Genomic DNA, 22,695 nt, shown 5'->3' with positions numbered 1-22,695 from the left:
CCTCTCTCAACTTAAAATATATCTTCTCATAAAGCAAAATAGAATGACTTCAAATCACAAGTAGCTTCTCGTGGGGCATTTTCCTTTATTTCTCAGCCTAATCTGTCAGGCACGCCAGCTGAGGCCTGTCGCTCAGTTAGGCAGCCAACTGCTTGCTGATCATGCCAGCTTCCAAGCCTTGCTTCCTAGATGCTATGTGTGTGCGTGTGTGTGTGTGTGTGTGTGTGTGTGTGTGTGTGTGAAGGTAGAGAAGGGGTGAAGTGAGAATGCAGGCCTTTGGGTGGATTCTCATAATGGCTGGTGGGACTTGACAGGACAGAGAATCTCCTGGAGTCAAGGCTGGAATTCAGGTGCCCCACCAGGGCTGAGGACATTCCAACAGAGAAAGAGTTCTTGAAAGCCTGACAGCTCTCTTCTCTTTGCTGCGCCCCCCCCCCCGTCTGTCTGTCTGTGGGGGTGTGTTTGCATATGCATCCATGCACATGCATGTATACATGCATCCATGTTTCTATGAAACTGTGTGGGGCCCGTACGTAAGCAAGTGTGCACAGGTGTGATGGGCAGGATTTAGGTCAACTCCTCCAGTTCTCTCCAGCTTCATTTTTTGCATCTCCCATGGGACCTGAAGTGTCTGTGCCCCACTAGATTAGCTGCCAGCATGCCAAGGAATCCTTTAGTCTCTTCCTTCCAGATGCATGCTGCATCTTGCTTTTTATTTGGATGTGGAGTGTCTTAGTTTAGTTAGGGTTTATTATTGCTGTGAAGAGGCACCAGGATCATGGGTGTGCCCTCCAGCCTCAAGGTCTGAATCCAGCCTCCTCCAACAAGACCACACTCCCTCCAACAAGGGCATACCTCTTTTTTTGGGGGGGGGGCATACCTCTTAATAGTGCCACTCTCTATGAGCTTATGGGAGCCTAATCCATTCAAACTACCACACTGGGTATTGGAACTCATGCCATGATTGCAGTTTAGAAGCTGTGCTTTGTAAAGTGCTATTTTTTTTTTCTGTAAGGATGTTGAAATAGGTCTTAAGCTGGTTTTTTTTATACTAATGCCATATTTCAACAGCTGGGTAAGATTTAAAAAGAGATTTATTCTGTTTATGGGTCTGTAAATCTAAGGCCAGGTGAAGACCCTCTTGTAAAGCCTCAAGAATATCAATGTGTGGTATCATATGGCAGGAAGCAAATGTCTCTCTCCTTCCAAAGTCACAAATGGCCATCTCAGGGCTCTACTCTGGTGGCCATATCTAGTCTTAGGCACTTCTCCAGGTCTCTCACTCCAAACACAGAAGTATGCACACTGGTTGCAGTTGCTGTGGGGTGTTTTGCTGCTGAATGCAGGAAAATGAACCCAAGATGCCCTGGGTAGCGAGGCCGAGAATGCACCAGGCTTGCTCCTCAGCCTGACCACGTCCTGGTACTGTGGTTACTAGTCTCTGATTCTTCCTGGATTCCTTCCACTTGTAACCTTTCCACTCCATCCCTGGCAATCAACAATCTCACTTAGACCCCTGGCATAACTTAAATGCTTTGTTTTGAAATCCCCTAAGCACTGCTTCCCAGTTCAGTCTTCTAAGAGCCTCGGGACATTGGTCCTGTTACTAAGTTACTGGGGAGGTTTGTAACAATGGTGATGTTGCAACAATGGTGACTTTGTAACAAGGGCGAGGATGACCTTTTGTCCCACTGTCAGCAGACCCTTCTTTCCACCTGGGAGCAGTTCCTTACTCTCATCTTCCAAGGCCTCACCAAGAGCATTCTTGAAGATCACTTAGAACAGCAGTTCTCAACCTGAGGGTCACAACTTCTTTGGTGGGTGGGTGGGTGGAGGCAAAAGACCCTTTCATAGGGGTAGCATATGGTCTGTCCTGCATATCAGATATTTACATTATGATTTATAATAGTTACAAGATTACAGTTATGCAGTAGCAATGAAAATAAATTGATGGTTGGGCATCACCTCAACATGAGGAACTGTATTAAAAGCTTGCTGCATTAGGAAGGTTGCCTTAATTTACAAGATGTCTTTTCCTCTAAATTTCTTCCAGTCTCAATTTATCACTCCACCGCTAAGCCACTCCTTTGTTGCCAGGTACTTGCAACCAGAAATCCCCTCCCCACATTCATTGTCTGAGTCTGTGGTTACTAACAACAGGCCACACACTGAGTGATTTAAAGGACTGGTTTGGCTTCTCTGCTGCAGCAGCCTAAGGCTAAGGGAGAACACCTGGCGGTGGTCTGGGCCTGGGGAAGCCTGGAGGCTGAGGCGAGGCCCTACAAGGCAGGAAGCAGGGAGTGCATCTGTTTCTCTCTGGTATTCCTCTCTTTTTCCAAAGCTACTGTACCCCATCAAGGGGCTCCACTGTAATCCTACTGCTCCCCAAGTTTCTACCTCTAGACACTTACCTAGTGGTGTAAATTCCTGTTCTCTTAATAGCACGCAGAGGGAATTAAACAACAATGCCTTTGGAAGGGGCAGAAACATAGCAAGATGTATTTATCTGTCTTCCAAGATGGATAGGGCTATCAGTGAGTGATAAATACTTAGTTTCTGCATAGTAAATCCCGTGGTTAAAAAAATCACCGCATAATTAAAAATGTGGTATTTGAAAAATCAGTTGAGCCAGGTGATGGTGGTGCAGGCTTTTAATCCCAGGACCTGGGAAGGCAGAGGCAAGCAGATTTCTGTGACTTCAAGGCCAGCACGATCTATAGAGTAAGTTCCAGGACAGCCAAAGATACACAGAGAAACCCTGTCTCAAAAAAGAAAGAATGGAAGAAAGAAAGAAAGAAAGAAAGAGAAAAACTTGTTGAAACTAAGAAGCAACAAGAAGCAAAGAGGGAAACGGGTGTTAACTTTGTGCTAAAGAAAGAAATGGGGAGCCTGGAAGGCCAGGGAGACTTTCACATGCTTAGGTCAACGGCAGGGCATTTCGGGAGAGGCAAGCACAGGAAATGTGCTGTGGCAGAAAAGCAGTGCTGAGTTTCTTTCTCAGAACCCTGTAATGGTGTGCTCTTTGGCCAGAATGCAGTAGAGTGAGAGCATGCTGATGTCTTCACGGCTAAGGCAATTTGCAATAAAATAAATAAAACACAAGCCCATCCAGTTGGGAAAGGAAATTATTGTGAAGATATATCTATATGGGTCAGAAGTGAGAATGGTCCATGTCCATCTTTCTCATCCCTGACGGATGACATGTGTGCTTCTCAGGGCACACGACTCCCTCCTGCACCTACTCATCCCCTTGCACTAACTGCCCAGTAAGAGAATATTCTTGAGAGGCACCAGGGTCCCCACCCTCATCCCCATTGCCAGACGACCGAAGCCATCCACAAGAATCCTGTGATGGAAGAAAAAAAATAGTTAAAGCTGAGGTCCAACCAGATGGGGATCTACATCTAGACAAAGATTTCCTCACAGTTTCGACAGTTGTCAGATCATCTTGCAGCAGATGCTGGAGTCAATACAATGCTGGTATAATGGGCAGAACCACACCCAGACTAGGGCTGCCTAGGTATGCCTGTCTCCTGCTTGCTACTTAAACCTAAACCCATACCACAGTCCTTCTGCGGACCTTGGGTAATGACTGCCCGTGGGGTAGTTAGTGGATTTCTTTTTCTTTCTAATGTAACCATGTTGGGTACATCTTTTTCTGCTTCTCACTATTAATTGTCTTCTTTCGTTGGAGTGTGGTGGATGGGTGGCCAAGCCTAGCTTGTTATCAGGGATTGGCTCTGATCTGAAAAATCTGTGTTCCTCTTAGGCACTCTCTATTCAGCAGTCTCTGAGGAGACCGGACTTTCTGTACAGACTTTGTACGGCGTGTCAGATTATGGGCCTGTCTTGCTTAGGTGCAAACAGCAATGACAAGACGTACAGTCGTCTCTGGGTATCTATCTGGTCCTTCGATGTCAAAGAAGGTGACTTTAAAGAGGGACAGGGTGTGAGGGGTTTGAGTGTTATCAATTGCACTTTCCATCTGGGGACTTAGGACAGGACCGCAGAATCTGGGTGCCCACTTAATAATGCAACATTATGGGTAAAAAGTCTCAGAAATTGGAACTTTGTAACCAGAAGATGAGGAGTGTCCACTCTTCCGAGTAGATAGATACTTCTGGCAACAAAGAAAGTTTCTGAGGGCGGTGGATACAATGTAAGGAGGTCAGGGAGAGTTCAAACCCTGAAGGCAAGGCGCCTTTTACAACGGAATGAGAATTTCTCCCTTTCCCTCTCCAGCATAAGCATGATGGTGTCTGGGAAGCGGCTCAGAGAGGATGCGGGGGCTGGCTGTGTGCAGACACTACCCACAGATCGGATGTAGGTCTCTTCTCCAAGGTGCACGGGCGCGGGCGAGGTGAGCTTAGCGGGCGCTCGGTCCCCGCCTGCCGCGAGGCACTCCGGGAATTGTAGTCCGTCCTCCGCCCCCCGGAGGCTAGCGGGGCAGCAGGGTTGCACGGCCCTGCCCAAGCCTAGGGTCCTCCTTCGGAAGGCTGCGACCTAATGGCATCACGGGACCCGCCCCTTAGAGGCGGAAGGCACTTAGGTGTCTACCCTGGGCCTGTAATTCGGCAGGCGGGCAGGAGTGGACCGACCAATCTCAGAGGCAGGGCGTAGCTCTTGCTCGGCTCTCGCAGGACACGCCCTAGGGCTTTGTCCTTGGCGCCGCCCCGCTCCGACTTTCCGTTCAGGCGGCGCCGCGGGCAGCCCAGAGAAGGGGCGTGGCCGGGTGGGGCGGGGACCTGGTGTGCTGTCGTCGCGCTTGGGCCCTCCGGGCTGCGCCGTTCCCCAGTGCTCTGGGCTGCAACGCTGGTCTGCGCCTCAAGCCGCCTCCACGGGGACCTCAGAGCACGCATGGACCTGCCCTCGCCCGGCGGGAAGCGGCCAGGCTGGAGGTGGCCGGGGCGGCGGGGCAGGGCCGAGGCAGCGGGTCCCTGAGCGCGCGCCCTGCAGGCCGGACCGCAGCACCATGATGCCCGGCGAGACGCACCCAGCGGCTCCCGGGCCAGCCGACCTCGCGCGGTGTCAGGGCTGCGCCTCCCTGCAGCAGGTACGAGGATCCCTGGCAGACCCTTTTGCGCTGTCTTGGGAGCAGGTGCCCCTGTGCTTTGTTTAGTCACGGACTCCAAAATTGGTTCACCTGGCGCAATGCTGGTGGTAGACAAGAGCGAGCGTGCTCTGCAGGGCCCATTCCTCCCCTGCTCAGATTCAGGGTTTGCAGGGCTGAGTTGGGGTGGTGGGTCACCCTAAGTGCAGAGGGAGTCTTCTTCTCTGGGGAGAAGACCTTCTCGCACTCCTGATTATTTGTTACTCGAAGATAAGGCTTTTATGATTTATGTTGCGTGCTCGGGAGCTGCATTTCAGCTTACGCCTGTCGGTTAATGCACCATCAAGCGTAGCTTTTGCTAAGTGACGTGTTGTCTGGTTAAAATCCCACGAAGATGTGTACGCGTCTGTCGTTTGTTACGGTGGCACGCTCTGCTCTCAACAGTGGCTCGCTGCAGCTGAGTTGTGGGGTTGGTTTCCTGACGTAATGGGAATAGTCCCAGTTCACCTCATTCTCCTTGTCCCATTCATCTCACCCCGTCTCCGCCTCCTGTTCTAGGCACTGACCACGTTCTGGTGAGCCAGGTGAACACGATTAAAATGAGCCTGTGCAAGTATCACATGGCAGGATTTTAGATGTTGGGGAGAAAATCACGGAAGGTATCAGGATGTCCGAGTTTTTGAGGCCGTGGCAGACGTGAATGTTGAAAAGCAGCTCTGGATATCGGTTCTAACCAGTGGGACTGTTTCCGTGATGGGAACGAGCTGTACATGCTTGATGAGCAAAGCTTGTGGATTCCTCATGGCTGGCGAGACGAGACAAGATCAGACGGGATTCAGATTAGGTAGCCATCCACAGAAACTTGATTTGATTGTAAAATGCAGTCGTTGTGCCGATTTATATATTCTAGTTGTTTTGGGAATAGGAAATGGGACTGACACTTTTATATAAAGAAAATGAAGAGTCAGGCCATGTGTTGGTTATCTTATAATCCTCCCTTCCCATCTCATGATTCTGAATGGCATGCTCTTGCATCTTTAATAGACCATATTTGGGTTTTTTTTTTTTTTTTTTGACCCTGGGCATTCACTCAGAGGAATTTTTTTTACGTCGCCTGCTGTTTTATAGCAAGGCAAGAAGAGAAAAATTATGTTAGAAGTAATATATTGGTGACAAATCGAGTCAAAAATAAGAGGGGAGAGTAGGTGAGGACCAGGATGGTGATTGCTGGAATTTTGTGATTATTTTTGGAAAATCGTATCTGAGCAAAATGGTGAGAGAATGAGTACTGTTGGTTTCTTTGGAGACAGACATCTTAGTGGATGCCTCACGGCCGGGAGTAAGTGCTTTCCCAGTGTTTTTGCTGCAAACAGCATGTGAGGTAGTTTGAATGTATTTGACCCCCATAAGCTCAGAGAGTGGCACTATTAGGAGGTGTGGCCTTGTTGGAGGAGACTGGAGGACAGAAGCCTTTAATCCAGACCTTGAGGCTGGAGGGCACATCTGTAATCTGGGCCGCATCTTCTGTTGGAAGTGTGTCACTGAGGGGGTGGGCTTCAAGGTTTCATATACTCAGGATGCTGCCCAGTGTGTCAGTTGCGTGCAAGATGTAGTGGTTCTAGCTCCGGCACTATGCCTGCCTGCACACCGCCAGGCTCCCTGCTGTGACGATATTTGACTGAACCTCTGAAACTGTAAGCAAACCCATTCCATTACATGTTTTCTTAAAAAGAGTTCTATGGTCGTTGGGTCTTTCATAGCAATAAAATCTCAAACTAAGATAGCCAGAAAGCCGGTGTGACTGAGGGTTTGCCGTTTGCCAAGGTCAGAACAGCAAGAAGAGCCTGGGTTGTGTGAGTTTTACGCACCATTGTATGGACTTGTCGTCTCTGAGTCCCTGTGTGGACTGTGCTCCTATCCCCTCCCGAGAACTGCTTCCGCACACTGCCCACCAGGAGTTTCTGTCCTGTTGAATCAGCAGAGGCATCGAGTTGCGTGAGACCATCCTGGTGCTTGTGGTCTCTGACAGCCTGAATCTATTTACTGGTTCTTTTGAGCCCATCATCCCTAATCTTTACCATCCTTACTGTGGGAAACATTCAGACCTATGGCCTAAAAGCGCTCCCCAAGAGCACCGCTTTCCCCTCCCTCCAAGACACAGTTCCACTCTTGTCCCCAAAACTGCAACTAGAGGAGGGTTTCTTTTAGATCTCTGGAGGCCTGATCTGTGAACTTTTTTTTCTTAAGGGGCAAGATCATAAATTACTGGGCTTTTGGAACTTGTTCACACCTGCTCAGTTGCCATCCAGGTGTGAACACGGCCAGAGACAAGAGTAAAAGAATCCCTGTGACTGTGCTCCTAACAACAGGAAGTTAACTTTTGAAAGGGCTTCTAAGGGCAATAGTGTTCAGCAATGCTGTGAGTTCCGCTTCTGGAACACTAATTTGCAAAATGAGTGTGGGAAGATGGGTCTTTAGCAGACATGGAGCATCCCAAGAGTCTCTGCCTATTTCCTGTATGTTGAGAGATGGGAGCTTAAAGTGTGTAATACAGAATGGAAGTCTGTAGTCCCGGTGCAAAGCACAGGGTGAGTTGGCGAGTGGAAGCTGGGTTTGACTAAGGTAAATTATCTCATTGATGTGACCTAGGGAGAGTATTACAGTGCGGAGCTGATCAAAGCTCTAGGGAATGAAGAAGCTGAGTGTGGGATGCAAGACAGGTTCTCCTGTTGGGGAAGTGGAAGGTACCAAGATTTCAATCTTTGAATAGCTGTGAACCGCGATGGGAGGGAGAAACTAAGCCAGCCAAGGTGGTGAGGCTGTTGGAGATGTGGCACTGGAGTTTTAAGATGGCATTAGAATGGTTTTAGCCATTTTGGATTGTTTATAAAGTGTCTCTGAAATGTCCTAATGCACTTCCAAGGGAGTGGCAGCCAGGTTCTAGGTTTCCGTAGCTGCTGAGTTCACAATAAGAATCTTCCTGGGCTGGGAGGTGTTAGGCAGCCCTTTGAGTCACTTAAGTTTTGAAAACCACTAACATCTGAAGAGAATCCAGCCGCTGGGGCTGGGCCCTTGAAGAAGAAAGCATGGAATGGGGAGGGGTGGAAAGAGATAAGGAGACTTAAACAGGAAGTGGGTCACTGGCCAGTTGGGAGGAGAAAGGTGACTGGACATCACCATAGCAAATGCTTGGTGTGTGCAGCTTAAACCCCGATACTCCTTGATCCTGCGGAGGATGCCCACGTAGTCTTTCTCACAGTGGTACCTGCTGCAGTGCTGGGCCTTTATTCTGAGTCCGAGCCCTAAGGTAACAGGCCCATGTTCTGAACTGACTAGTCCCTGGCTTGCAGAGTGTCTTCCTGTTTGTCTGTCCCTTCTTTCCTTTAGAGTGGAAGATATAGTTGCCCTTTTATCTACTCCCTCAGAAATGTATCTAAAGGTGCTGTGCTTCCCTCATCCCAGGTTATCTTGTGACTTCACAGAGCACTCTTTTTTTTTAACCTTTTTGTTTTGTTTTAAATATTTATTTATTTATTATGTATACAATATTCTGTCTGTATGTCTGCAGGCCAGAAGAGGGCACCAGACCTCATTCCAGATGGTTGTGAGCCACCTTGTGGTTGCCGGGAATTGAACTCAGGACCTTTGGAAGAGCAGGCAATGCTCTTAACCACTGAGCCATCTCTCCAGCCCCCCACAAAGCACTCTTGACCTTTGGATTAGAGGGCTTTGTTACTGATTTGTAGCCCAGCATCCACGTGTTCCAGAATCTCAGCAGTCACAAAATGTAGAACCTAAATCTGGTGATACTCTGTAAATTAGGCAAGCTCTGCGTTCCATGATTGTAGGTTAAGCCGGGGAATTGGTTGTTGGAAGTCACATCTTTCCCCAGTCCTCTTTGAAGCATTTGAGACTCTGCGCTGCTGCGTTAGATTTGTCTGCTTATAAAAGCTGCAGAAGCTCCCCGGAGCAGGCCGCTGGTCAGAAGGGTTTCTCTGAAGGGATCCTCAGCATGGTGAAAGTCCCGGAGCAGAAAGCACAAATGCTGAGAGAGCTGTCAGAGAGCCTGCAGATTGCACCCCTCCCTTCTCTAGAACTGCTGAGCATGGATCCCACCTGCACACAGGCGTGCAGATCAGAAGGACCTAGAGGGTCCTCCACCCGTCGTCAGCTGCTATCTCACTGTTCAGAGTTCAGTTCCAAACAATGCAAATGAATCTGGATTGAACATTGCTGTATAAACTGGTGCTATTAGGGTGTCTCACCCTACACAGACCTGCACACGTGTTACGGTGTAGTTATCAAATAGACTGGTAGTCATGTAGGGGATGATTGAGACAATACAACAGAAAATAAACGACTTTCCTTGGCTTTTGTTTTCTTTTCTTTATTCACTTAGTGTTCATAATATGTGGAGGGAAATTTTCTAATTTGTGGATGTTGGTTCCAAGCTGTGACTATACAGTTCCATGACTACTTAGTTCCAAAATATATAAATACATTAGCCTTCTACACAGCAAAATGCCCAGGAGAAAGCAATGGAGGAAATGAAGCAGAGCAAAAGACATTGCACCATTTTCTTTACTGTTGCTTTCTTTTCTTTTCTTGAGACAGAGTTTCTCTATAGCTTTGGAGCCTGTCCTGGAACTAGCTCTTGTAGACAGGCTGGCCTCAAACTCACAGAGATCCGTCTGCCTCTGCCTCCCGAGTGCTGGGATTAAAGGTGTGCACCCCTACTGCTCAGCTTACTGTTGCTGTCTTAACATTTAATTTAAAATTAGTCAGGTTTGGGGAGACGGTGGAGCTCATTAAGGCTTTGGTAGTAGTGCAGAAGGGGCTGAAACAGTTAACTTGGAAGGCTTTCCTTTCCCTCTCGGGCAGAGGTTCTCAACCTTCCTAATGCTGTGACCCTTTAATACAGATCTTCATGATGTGAGGACCCCAAACCATAATTTATTTTATTGCTACTTCATGACTAATTTTGCTACTGTTATGACTCGCATGTAAATGCCTGTTTTCTGGTGGTTTGAGCTGACTCCTATGAAAGGGTTGTTTGACCACAGGTTGAGAATCACTGCTCTACGATGTTATGTTTTGCGGTTTTAAGGTCCACACCCCCCATTTGTTTTCTCTAAGCCAGAGTTATATGTGGTCAAAGTTGAGAGAGAAAACTGAATATAATGTTCTATTAAGACAACCTGCAGGCCTGCCCATATATTTTTTGCAAAAGACATTTTTAATTGCATTATGTGGATTTTTGTAATGAACCTTCTTGTCTTTAGTAAACCTGTTGCATGTTCTTTTCGTTGACATTTAGTGTCGATTCCTAATCTTGGAAGTTGTGGGCGATGCACTCAGGCTTCCCATTTCTCCACAATCCCTGCCATCCTCTTGGTGTGCAGGCTTCAGTTGGTGCGGTGCGGTTGAGGTCTGGCCACATGTCAGTTGAAAGACAGTATAGTGTGGCTGGCCTGGCTGCTCTGAAACTTACTGTGGAGCCGAGTTAAGCTCCTGATCCTGCTACCACTTGCCAAAATGTAGGGGTTACAGCCACACACCACCATGCCCTGTTTAGTCACTGGACTTTAGTTTTAGTTTTTCTTGCTATTGAAGTACAACACTTAGCAAAAACAGTTTGAGGAGCACTTGTTTTTGCTCATGTTTGAGAGGATCCAGTCCCCGGGGAATGCATGGCAACAGTGTGACGGTATGAGGCGCGTGCTCACGCTTCAACAGCCGTATGGAGGCTGGGAGTGAGTGCAGGAGCTCAGCATGCTTGATCCTTTTCATTCAGTGTGGGACTTCGGCCTGGCATGGGGCTACCCACATTCAGAACAGGTCTTCTGTGGTTAAACCTCTCTGAAGATTCCCTCACAGACACTCAGAGGTGCATCTCCTAGCTAATCCAAATCTAGTCAAGTTGACCTTGAAGATTGATAACAATAATTCTCTAACAACTTTACGTCCTAAATGTGGATATTTGCTGTATGCTAGAGATCGCAGAGGACTGAGCACTTAACGTGCCTGATCCTGGTGACATGTCTCTTAGGCTCTTCAGTGCCCCTACCTGAAGCCTAGAACTGAGACAGGTAGAGGGGAAGAAACTCTCCCACCACTCAGAGAGGGATGAGAATCAGTCGGGCAGATTCAGATGATGTGGAGCTAAGGTTGGTCTGCTGTCTCAGGCACAGTACTTGACATCACAGTGTAGCGTCTGGAAGCAAGGCAGGGGAGGTTCCAGATGGAGTAGCAAAGAGCTCAAGGGAAATGAGGAAAGGAGAGAGAACCGTTCCAGCTCCAGAAAGAATCGAGGATGCCATTTCCTATTGCCAGCTTTGCCTGAGCACCCTTCAGTGCAGCCTGGCATGGCGGCACATACCTGTAGTCTCAGCTCTCCCAAGTCCAAGGCAGGAGCTACAGCTTTCAGAGCAGCCTGGGCTGCTCGGCGGTTGACTCTCTGAGAAACTGACCTTTACTGTGTCCATCCCTCCATAGTCTACCGCCGCCTCTCCTGCTGACCATGCTTCCTCCTCCACTTCTGTGCTCCACCGCCCCACTCTGGCTTACCCAATGCTCTTAGCAGAGCCTGCTCACATCTTCTCAACCCCTAGCAAGGCTATCTTAGAGCAGAAGCTTGTGGAGACTTGGCAGACTTGAAAATATTTCTTAGAAGTTTGAGTTCTCTTTCCCAAATGGGAAGTCTCCCCTTGTAGGGCCCTGGCCTCTAGTAGGGCCCTATCAGGCCTGTGCCCTGTCTCCACTGCGGGGAAATCCTAAATGTTCCAAGGGCGGCATCCTGTTGGGATCCACAGGCTTCCTGCTGGACTTGGGAGGAGCACTTGTCTTTACAACTCTCCCGTGTCTTCCCATCTTTTCCGTGTGTTTTGTCCAGAGAGTTTATCACTGGGCCTATGGGACCGTTTCCTCTGCTGCCAAAATTGGGTGTCTTTTTCTTTCTCCCATCTCTGTTTTTGCTTTTTTTGGGACCTTTCATTGAGTTCTGTGGTTGGATCTTTTGAGTCTGTAGTTATGCTCCCCTAGTTGTAATTTAGCTGTAACTTAAACAGTGTAAAATGTATCCTCTTGATGTATACAATTAGTCAATGGTGCACACATCTAGCAGTTGGGTGATTACCCACAGCCTCCTGAAACATTTCCACCTGCCCTCAGAGAAGCCTCTCCCAGCCAGCCGTCTTTCCCGCTCTCTGCCCTGCACTTCCTGCAAAGGCCTCATCCATGGGTTTGCTTATCATGGACAGTTTACACAACTGGGGTTAGCATGCGGGGTCTCCTGTGGCTGCTGCGTCTAATGTGAAGTTCTCAGGGTTCACTTGTGTGGTCGTTGTGTTGCTGAGAGCTTTTCATTGTCAGCGTTGGGTGGCTCAATCCCCCACCCTTTGGGCCTTAATCTCACGTTTCTGTTCCTAGTGTGAGCAGTGCTGCTGTGAACTTGCCATGACGTTTGTTTTCTGTTCTGTGTGTGTACCCAGGAGTGTGGTGCTTAGTCCTGTGGCAACAGCTTCATGCCCCATCAGCTGTGATGGGGGCGAGTTTCCTACATCCTCACCAGTACGGGCTGTTCTTTACTGGTTTAGGTGTCCTGGTGCCTGGTTTTCTGAGTGCTCTTGTCCCTTTGACTGTCACATGGCTTCTCCAGTGTGCCATCATTTTTGCCAATGTGGTAGGGCTGTTGAGGTTTTCTTGTCCACTTTTGTTTACTTCAGGTCTGGCTCTGGTCTCCCTTTTTCCAATTATTGTAGCTTAGGTTTGGAAATCTTGGGTGCTTCCTCAAGAGCCTGGAGGTGGGGTGGGTTATGCTGGCTGCAGATTGAGTCTAAAAGACCTTCTGGGTTGGTGTGTGGTGATATGGTCAGTTATGTACTGATTCAGGAGGGAGAGCCAGCACCAGCACTTGGATCTTACCTCTATTTTTCTGGGAAGACAGTGGTCTGGGTTGACACACAGCTGTTTTCAGATTAGTTTGCTCAGATTTCCTAGCCCCATGCTTAGGGTCATCCTGGGTCAGCAGTGGTCACATGTGTGTGTCCAGTAGACACCTTGAGAAGACAGGTTTCCTGCTGGGTGGCAGAGGAGCACTTTCTCTCAGAGTGGAAGACTAGGGCTGGGCCCCTGGCTTGACAGAAAGGCTGCATCTGGCTCTTGCTTGAACTGCATTCTCCTTCACCTACAGGAGAGGCTCAGATAGAGCAGCCCGCTGAGGCTGTGCAGTCAACCTGGAAGGCTGCTTCCTTGTCCTGTCTCACTCCGACTCTGAGCTGACGCCTTCTTGTTTGTTTGTTTCTTTCTTTCTTTCTTTCTTTCTTTCTTTCTTTCTTTCTTTCTTTCTTTCTTTCTTTTTGCCTTCTTGTCTCTGTGTGTCTTTCAACCTTGTTGGTTTGTGCTCTGCATAGAGACAGCGGTTTTCACATGGTTCCAGGTGCTTCCAACAAAGCATGCAAGCACGGGCTCCTCCTCCTCCCTGACACTGAGAGTCTGGGTTAGCACTCTGTGGTTTCTTGCTATGTTAACCTGATCACGCTGCAGAGCGGTTTCTAGGCAGGGCTGTTCTAAGGTCGGGTAGTAGTAGGGAGGTTGGCCCAGAACTTGGCACCATTGAGGACAGTGCTTCAGCCACTGACACTAAGCAGGCTGCTCTTCATAGCTCACATGGGCCCCATGGAAAAGAGGGGTGGGTTTTGGAGTCATTCTTGACATTGTTAGGGCTCCGGGACATAGTGCGGAAAACAGTACCACTTAAAGAGGAGAGTGACTGAGAAGCTGAAGTGGATGGGGGGTTGAACCCAGCATGGCATTCAAGTAGAGTTGTCATGATTTACAGATGTCTTCATCTAGAATTAAAACTTCTTCAGCTGTAGAAGTGTATTGTTGAAATCCACTACCGACAATAGGAGGAACCCACATATTTAAATAAATGCTAAGTGTATCTCATGAGGGGCACTTTTAGCACGGGTGGAAGTCTCAGTATATGATGGAAGGAGGCTGAACTGAACTTCTGATTGAAGACAGGTGCCTGTGGCCACACCTGTTCTATGTCACTTCAGGAAGACAAGGGCACAGTAGTGGAAGGGCATCACTCTCGGAGGGCCTCTGGATGTACAGTTGGGCACATAGAGTGTCCACTGCGGACACTCTTGAATTCACTTGAGCATTCTGGTTTGCCAACTTCTGCATCTATTTGTAAGTGGTATTGTAAAATCAACACATTTGTTGCAGTCAACAAATACAGATTAGTCATTCCTTCACATCTGTAAGAGCCGCTTGAGGAATGTAAGAGAAGCAACAAAGATGGCATTCCTGCAGGTGGTAGGAGCTCACTTGGTTCTAGGAAAACATGATCCTGCTAAGTTTGTTTCTGGAAACAAAGCCTTAGCATATACTCAGACATACTCAGTTGAGTCAGTATTTAGACATTTCCAGTTGCCTTGTGAATGTCCTTGAATGCTTATTTAGCAAGCGTGCCTATGTGCACACGTGATGAGATGCTACTGTCTATCAAATACTGTAGCTTACAATGCATTGGCAGCACCAAGCAAGTGTCAGACTGTTAACAAAAAAAAAAGGGTGTCCAAAAGTGACTGAGAAGACCTCTCATCAATGATGAGGGGCTGGGGAGATGACTCCCAGGAATGCTGCTTTGTACACAATCCTAGCAATTTGGGCTCCATCCACTGAACCAACTCCACAAAACTATCCTCTGTACTCTACACACATGCCACATGTGGACAAAACACACAAGTAAATTAATCAATGCTAATAGGCATACTTGGTAAGACTAGCCAAGACCACAGCTGTGGCAAAGCAAGGAATTCATTGCTTGCTGTTAGGAATGTTGAGCAGGACCAAGTGCCCTCAGAAGAGAATTGGGACATTGAGCCCCTGGAGAAGGCAACAAAAAGCTAAGTTGTATGGAGAATGCAGAGGACCCGAGTCTTTCACTTTATTGGTTCTTACCTTGTTGACTTGAGGTTTCTGTCCCACCCAGTCCTGCAGCTGTTCAGTCCCAAAGAAACACAGAGGCCTACATTAATTATAAACTGGTTAGCCTATTAGCCCAGACTTCTAGCTCTTGCATCTTAACCCATAACTCTTGTCTGTGTCAGCCACATGGCTTGGTACCTTTCATCAGTGAGACATTCTCATCTTACTTCCTCTGAATCTGGGTGACAACTGCAGACTGAGCCTTTCCTCTTCCCAGAATTCTCCTGTTCTGGTCTCCCTGCCTGTGTTTCCTGCTTGACCACTCCCCAATCAGCATTTTATTAAACCAGTACAAGTGACAAATCTTTACAGGGTACAAGACCATTGTCCCACAGTATAGCCTAGGTTTTTATCTGTTTTATCTGGTATGTACATGTAGCTACAAAAATGATATAGACACCTGAGTGGAAATATTACTGTCCTCTCCAAATCCTCTGGAGAGATTGACTGTTGAGACAGGAGTGTTGGGTATACTTCCTGTTGTGAACCTGTCAGCATTAGATGCTTAAAAGATACTGTGGTGTATTTAACGCAATGCTGTTATTCTTGAAATTTTTTACTGATTGGAAAAATTGACATCTAAAGAAGTAACCTAAGAAAAGAAAACAATCTGTGTTTTAGTTGTTGGGACCATCTAAACAAATCGAGTTTACAGTGTAAAAGATAATGCTTTGATCTTCATTTTCCTAACAGGACTGGGAGCCAGCTTGGGGTTGGTCCCTGCAGTATAATGCAGAGCCTCGCAAAGTTTCTAACTTAATCTTGATCCCACTGTAATGTTTGTAATCTCTGTCAGGTTATCTCAATTTTTGTTACTTTGCTGTTTCTATCATTCTGCTCAGTAGTAGGCAGTCAGTACTTGTTACTGCCCTCTGCCCTCACTGTGAAGGGGCACATTGCACAGAGGGCGGAGGCCGGGACTGCAGAGGAGTCCTGCGGTGCATGAGGGGACCTGCCGTTTCTGTTCCTGTCGTGCTGTGGACCGCCTGCTTATGTCTATACTGTAGGACAGTTACATGTGGTAAAGTGCCATGGGAAGAGAAATAGCTGACTGTAACATTTTTCTTCCAGAACTTAAATGAATATGTCGAAGCATTAATTGCCTTGAAACAAAAGATCATTAATACAGAGTAAGTATATCTGCATGTTGGAAGGCCAGCTGGCTGACGTGGGTGGTGGTTGGAACCTTCAGTGGACCCAGTGGTGCTGGATAGAACTACTGAACACTTGTTTAGTGGACCCAGTGGTGCTGGATAGAACTACTGAACACTTGTTTAGTGGCTCACAGGCTTTTAGTAGAAAATGGTCTTTGCCAAATTAGATTTTAAAAGCTGTTTTCTCTCTAAAACTATTCTATATTCTGGGTCACACTGTTGTATGCTGCATAATGAGATTTAATGGTTTTTAATAGTCCTTGATAATGTCATGTTTTGGATTAAAAGCTCATAACGCCTGTGTAGTGCATTGAGGAATCAAGGTGATGTCAGCCTGGCAAAGGACAAAGGCCATCTAGAGCAATCTGCATGGTTTCTGTGCTGTGCTTGCTCAGCGACACGGGAGCCTAACCTCTCTTTTCTCTTTTGCAGTAACCTGCTGACGGAATATCAGAAGAAATGCGATGATATCCTTCACTTGTTTTTCTTTTGGATATCAGCACTGACTTATGTGTAATAGCTTAAAAGATAGGAGGGCCCTCCTTTTTAGTAATTATTTTTTAAAAGGCAGTGTCTGTTGTCTTTATGGAAACCCTTTTCATAAGCACAGCCAACAACTGGTGCAGTAGCAATGGGTGTGTACTGGGGATACTAACAGAAGGCAGCCTGGCATCTCTCTTGTTTCTGTTGCTCATTCTGATTGTGGGTTTTCAGCTTGTTACTGAGTGGATGTTCCTCCTGTATAGGGGTGTGATGTGATGTCAGTGGGTAGGTGCAACATTGTGGCTGCAGCAGGGCTTGCTGATTGGTGTTGTTAATCTACTGAAAAATAACCAAGGTTATTGAACTGGCTAGGAAATGGATCTTGCTGAGCACTGCATCCTAATCTGTGGGCAGAGAGAGGTCGGGGGAAGGGGTGCTGGGCCTCTTATGAGCTTCTTTAAACCTCTAAGCCCACCCCCTGTGACACACTTCCTCCCCAAAGCCACACCTGTGCCAGCAAGACCACACCTCCAATCCTTCTAATCCTCAAATAGTGCCTCTTCCTGGTGACTAAGCATTCAAATACATGAGCCTCTAGGGGCCATTCTTAATTCAGTCCACCACAGACTCATACATCGGTAAGAGGGATAATGTAGACTCAGCACTGTTAGAGATGGGTGTGCTTAATGGTCCAGCCTAGGTGGACATGATTATTGTAGGACAGAATTTATGTTCAGACAAATAGCAGGACATAAAGGTTAACATTTTCTTTAACAAGTTTTACAGCTGCAGTTCGCAAGAAGGTGAGCTGCCTGTCTCCATAGCTGTTGACAACACCTGTGAATTCTGGGGTAGAGGTGCATCTGTGGCGGGCCAGAGCCTAGAAGACCTGCCTCGGAGAAACTGCTTTGAATGCTCCCCTTACAAGCAGATGCATTGTTCTATCAAATCCCTCAAATGTATCTATTGTTTAGGCTTCCCATGGAACCCTTGTGGTTTGCTTCAGTGACTGTTGACCACACTGTGAGCTGAAGCTGATGTCCTTCTGTTGCCCACACAATTGCACTGTTCAATGCCGTTTATCTTGTGTTGTTTATAACAAAATAAAGCCACTAAAATTGTAATGATGTTTTATGCTCTGACTACAGTTATCACTTAGAAGTCAGAGTGAGGTTATAAATCAGGTTGCATTTATATTAGTTTATATTACAATTGCATTTAGATTGCAGTCATCACTTAAAAGTCAATATGAGGTTATAAATCAGATATAGCATCACTATATCACTTAATTGGAACACATGCCGGGGAGATGAAGATCAGCTGTGCCAGATGTTTGACAGACTGTCCTCAGACAGCGTCTCTGGGGTGCTAAAGTCTGTTGGACTACTTTCTCATGTTGCTTTTTGGTACAGTTTCATTAAAAAAGTTTGTTATGCCTAAAAGATAAAAAGGATTCAGGTTGTTAGTGTGAATAGGAACATTCATTTATGGTTTAATAGCGCACTCCAGCTGTTTCTGCTCTGATGCCGATGCCTTGTCCACTTTCAGGGAGAACACTATGCTGCATCACCAGGTGGAGCAGATGCTTCAGAAAATCTCCCCCCTGCAGAAATGCCAAGAGGAACTGGGGTCCCTGAGAGCAGAGCTGGAGGAGAAAAAGGTGCGGAGAACCAGTGAGCATGAGCTTGTGCGCCGGCCAAGTGGGACTCGGGAACGTTTCCATGGTAGCGAAGGACGTAAGCACCAAAGGAAACCCTGCTCTGGCTGGTGCAGAAGTGTGGAGAGGCTTATGTGCGAACGCTTGTGGTTTCTTGTTCCCTGTAATAATAGTAATTTAAAACTTGTCTTGACTTAAGTGGGGACTGACATGTAGACGTCAGATGAGTGGTAGAACCTTGTGTGGCAGTGTGTGGAGAATTGGATTTCCTTAGTACGGGTGTAGCTTCAGCTCAGCTCTCAGGCCTCTGCTCTGGCAGAGTTCAAATGTCCTCTGAGGACCTCTCTTGAATCTTGAGCCAGTAAGTATGTATGCTCTTGACAGATTGCTTTGGGGCTTAGTAACTGTGCTTAGTCCCTGTGGTTTCTCGGGGCTATGAGGTCCACAGAGAGCCACTTTCATTCACGTATCTCAAGTTCTTACAGGTGAGTGTTTGGTCATTTCCTTTACTTGAGGGACATGGAGCTTTGGGAGATGATGCTTGATACTTTGACCCCTCATGGGCTCTCTTCTCCAGGTCAAGCCCTTTGTAGCACTCTGCACAAGCTGCTATAAATGCTTTCCTGGTGACGTTTGGTGTGTCCTTAATAGGAACCCTAGGAGCGGGTCATGGAGTTCATAGGCAGAAGCAGCTGCCGCCCCTAGCTAGGTGGCTGGCCTGAGAGGAGGTGGAGCTTTCTGGCTTATTATCCATCCTGTGTCCTTTCTGCCTCTTTTCGGAGAAGATTGCTATTATCCATTGTCCATCTGCCTCATGTTATGGTTTTAGTGATGTGTAGTTGTCACATCACTATATGTCATAAAGTTTTCCATGTACTATATGATTGTACATGTCAGTGTTCCTGTTTCTATGAGAGTTCTTTATGGTTTAACTGTAGTGAAAGTTAATCAGCCAATCCGTGTCCAGTCGTGTGTGTGTATGTATATATGTATATATGTGTGTGTATATGTATGTATATATGTATATGTATGTGTACACACACGCAGTTATATAATGTCCGTAGTATACCCCCAAGGCCGTGTGAACCTTGGAGTCAGGCCTCAGTGGTAGACCCTCTTAGTCACTGAGTGACCATGTTTTGCAGGAATATGCCATCCTGTCAAGTCCTTGGTGAAGAGGGCTCGATGAAGCTCATCTCTCAGAGCTCTTAGGTCAGAGAAATGCCGGGTACAGACTGCATCATGGACACAGTGTCTTCCCAGCCCAAAGGGTGGGTCATCATGGCAGAAGATACGGTGTTCATGCACTTTCCCAGTCAATACTGATCAGCAACTTGTTTCCTTTTCCTGACTGTAATAACATAACATTTTATTGAGCCTTATGCCAGCTTAGATCATGTTACTCTAATTGCTGACATGGTATTTAAGCCAGCAGTGTTGTGTGCAGATTGGAATTGTGTAGATTTGCCTGGCTGTACTATCAGCTGTCTGTTGGGGACCTACCCTACTTGTGGAGATGCTGAGTGACTTCTGGGCCTTGCTGACATTTCTGGCTGTGCACTGGGTTGGTGTTGTACTACTAGATGAGAATTGAGTTTTTTATCAAATGAGTGAGGACCATGGTCAGTGGCAGTCAGTGGCTTTTGGGCTATACTTATGTTTCCTGTTTCCTTGTTAGAGTTCTCTGAAGCTGTATCAGGACACTCACCAGGAATATGCTCGTGTGAAGGAAGAATGCTTGAGAACCGACGCCCAGTAAGTGCTTTACTGTGAATATTTGTGAATAATAGTGTTTCCTTTCTTCCTCTTTCTGTTCATTGTTGTGCACACTTGGGCTAGTCTCTCAGCCCCAGTTTTCACTGTTACACAGGGGTCAGCACCATTGTGACTAAGGCCATTTGGTATTGAAGGGATGCACAGAGAGGTACTGAACATGCCTGATTTATCGCGCGTGAGCTGCCCCTGTGCCTATGTGTCCAGATATAGTCATGGGCCTCCTGTCTTTGTACCTGTTTGTCTCTTACTATCAAAGGGCCTTTGTTACCATTGTGAAATGGGACCTGGGCCTCACCCCTCAGAGACACATCTGGACACAGCTCACAGGTGACACTCACTGCTGAAGGAGGGGCCTCACATGTGTTTGTGGCACAGACTCATAGGCCCGTTTTTGTGTTTCTCAAACACTAGCCAGGCTCTAAAGCCCACTTTGGAAACGCTGCGCAGGAAGTGGTGTGGTGCTCTTTCCTGGGCGCCTTCTACCACGAGCCCAGTTGCTGGTAACGCAGTTTAATGTGGTTGACATGTGATACACCCTGTGTGATGAGCTGTAAAACTGACAAGGTTTTTTTTTCTTAGGAAGAAGAAGCTGGAAGCTAAGGTGAAGAAGCTGGAAGGTAAGTGCACCTGATGTTTGCTGGCCAGAGCCATGCCTTGTGCAGACCCTGGTAAGTGTGAGCTGTGAGTGTCAGTGGGTGTGCCACTCACTCAGCCGTCAGCTCGGTATGTGGAGATGCGTGTGCTGCTGCTCACATCCTCTCCTTCCTCTGTACCCTTTGCTGTAAACAGGCAGCATGGAAGGAAATGCAGTGGTTCAATGTTGGAAGGTGGATTTTGCATTTTTGTTTCTTTTATTCCCAGTTGAAATTGTGGTTACTATAACAGGCACCCACATTTATGTTGTCTTAGTCAGTGTCTCCATTGCTGTGATGAAGACCATGTCCAGAGCACTGTGAGGAGGAAGGGGTGTACTCAGTTTGTATATCAGAATCCAATGAGGGGCGGCAAGGAAGGAGCCTGGAGGCAGGAGCTGATGCAGAGGCCTGGGAGGGGGGCTGCTTACTGGCTTGCTCTTTGTGGCTTGGTCACCCTGCTTTCTTATAGAACCCAGGACCACCAGACCAGGGATGGCACTGCCCACAGCGGGCTGGGCCCTCCTGCATCAGTTGCTAATTAAGAAAATGCCTTACAGGTTTGCCTACAGCCTTAACTATGGAGGTATTTCCTCAGTTGAAACTCCCTCCTTTCAAATGACTCTAGCCTGTGCAAAGATAATGTCAAGGAATTGATGTACATAGATAGTTCTCTCCCCCCCCCCACTCATGTGCACGCACGCTCACACATGCACACATATACAGATTTCTATGAAGTGCCCCACACTGGTCCTCCCTCATACTTCTCCTGGGTTTGGGGCTTCTTGTTTCTGAGTAGGCAGAGTATAGATGGGCACACTGGGATCTGTGCTGTCCTTACATTTCAGACAGTGCTGCTTTCAAAAGTCAGCTAGGCATGGAATATCCATTTTGTTTACAGTTACTTATGAGTTGAATCTGGCCTAGGCAATGCTGTGTTGTCACTGACTGCCCAGCAATGGTGTCCAGGTGTCTACTCCATGGACTCCAGCATCACAGTGGCTGTGCTCTGCCTCAGAGTGAGGTGTTTCCACATACGCTGTGAACTTAGGAGTGCAAAGTTAGTTGCATAGGAGCATTTAGAACAAGGATGATGAGGTATTCTTGTCCTCAGTTTACATATGAACTCTACAGATGGTTGGATAATATCCATCTCATGACATGGCTGTGCTCTCAGCTTGTCCTCTCTTGTGTGTGGAGATAAGTGGAATGCCTAAGAGACTGTATGCAACTTTGAGAAGACCTGTGAAGTCAAATGTGGCCTTTACTTTTAGTGTCTCAAACATAATTTTCCCTAGGAATTGATAGGACATACTGAAAGTGAGCACAGCCAAGCTCAGTGAGAGAAGAATGTTATTAGTGTTTGATGGAATTTGGCTTCCCTGAGAGAACAGCTCTGCACAGATTCTTACTGGGGTGAGCATCGTCTGGTGCTTTCCATCCCAAAAGGAATGAATGATGTGCCCACAGTTTAGAGGTCTGTCTGCACACTGTCCCCACCAGAGTGTAGCATGGAAGGGTTTGGAGTTTCCGTGTCAGGTGTAGGAAGGATCCTCACGGCCTTAGTCAGCTCTGTAGCTTCATGACATGTGTACCTGTCTGTGACATGTGTCCAGTTTGAGGAAAGCAAAAAAGCTGGCATTGGCTCACACAGGATTGGATCACTAACTCTCCGCTTTTTCTGTTGCTGTGCTGTACCTATTACACATAGAGGCTGCTGTCAAGCAAACTCAGGACTTCAAGCAATTGAGAACTGAAAAGAAAATACTTGAAAAGGAATTTAAGAAGACACAGGTACTGGGTACATTGATGCACACCTTACATCCCTGACTCATGGACACAGGAACTGGGAACTGGGTACAGTGATGCACACCTTACATCCCTGACTCATGGACACAGGAACTGGGTACAGTGATGCACACCTTACATCCTGACTCATGGACA

The 22,695-nt window shown here is 47.2% G+C and overlaps 1 protein-coding gene across 1 annotated transcript in view; it reads left to right on the top strand.

Annotated features, from left to right (window-relative positions):
* The first annotated feature begins 4,737 nt into the window (after positions 1-4,737).
* Ice1 (interactor of little elongation complex ELL subunit 1) overlaps positions 4,738-22,695 on the top strand; it is a 40,088-nt gene continuing 22,130 nt past the window's right edge. Inside the window, exons 1-8 of the mRNA XM_005356698.2 lie at positions 4,738-5,053; positions 16,121-16,179; positions 16,636-16,670; positions 17,471-17,489; positions 18,235-18,346; positions 20,022-20,098; positions 20,699-20,736; positions 22,463-22,545. Coding sequence (XP_005356755.1) covers positions 4,973-5,053; positions 16,121-16,179; positions 16,636-16,670; positions 17,471-17,489; positions 18,235-18,346; positions 20,022-20,098; positions 20,699-20,736; positions 22,463-22,545 — 504 coding nt within the window. The 5' untranslated portion in view covers positions 4,738-4,972. The remainder of the gene's footprint in view (positions 5,054-16,120; positions 16,180-16,635; positions 16,671-17,470; positions 17,490-18,234; positions 18,347-20,021; positions 20,099-20,698; positions 20,737-22,462; positions 22,546-22,695) is intronic.

Source organism: Microtus ochrogaster, chromosome 19, assembly GCF_000317375.1.
Source record: "Microtus ochrogaster isolate Prairie Vole_2 chromosome 19, MicOch1.0, whole genome shotgun sequence".
NCBI classification, from domain to species: Eukaryota; Metazoa; Chordata; class Mammalia; order Rodentia; family Cricetidae; genus Microtus; species Microtus ochrogaster.
The sequence above is the reverse complement of the archived record's forward strand: the minus strand, read 5'-3'. Positions and strand labels throughout refer to the sequence as shown.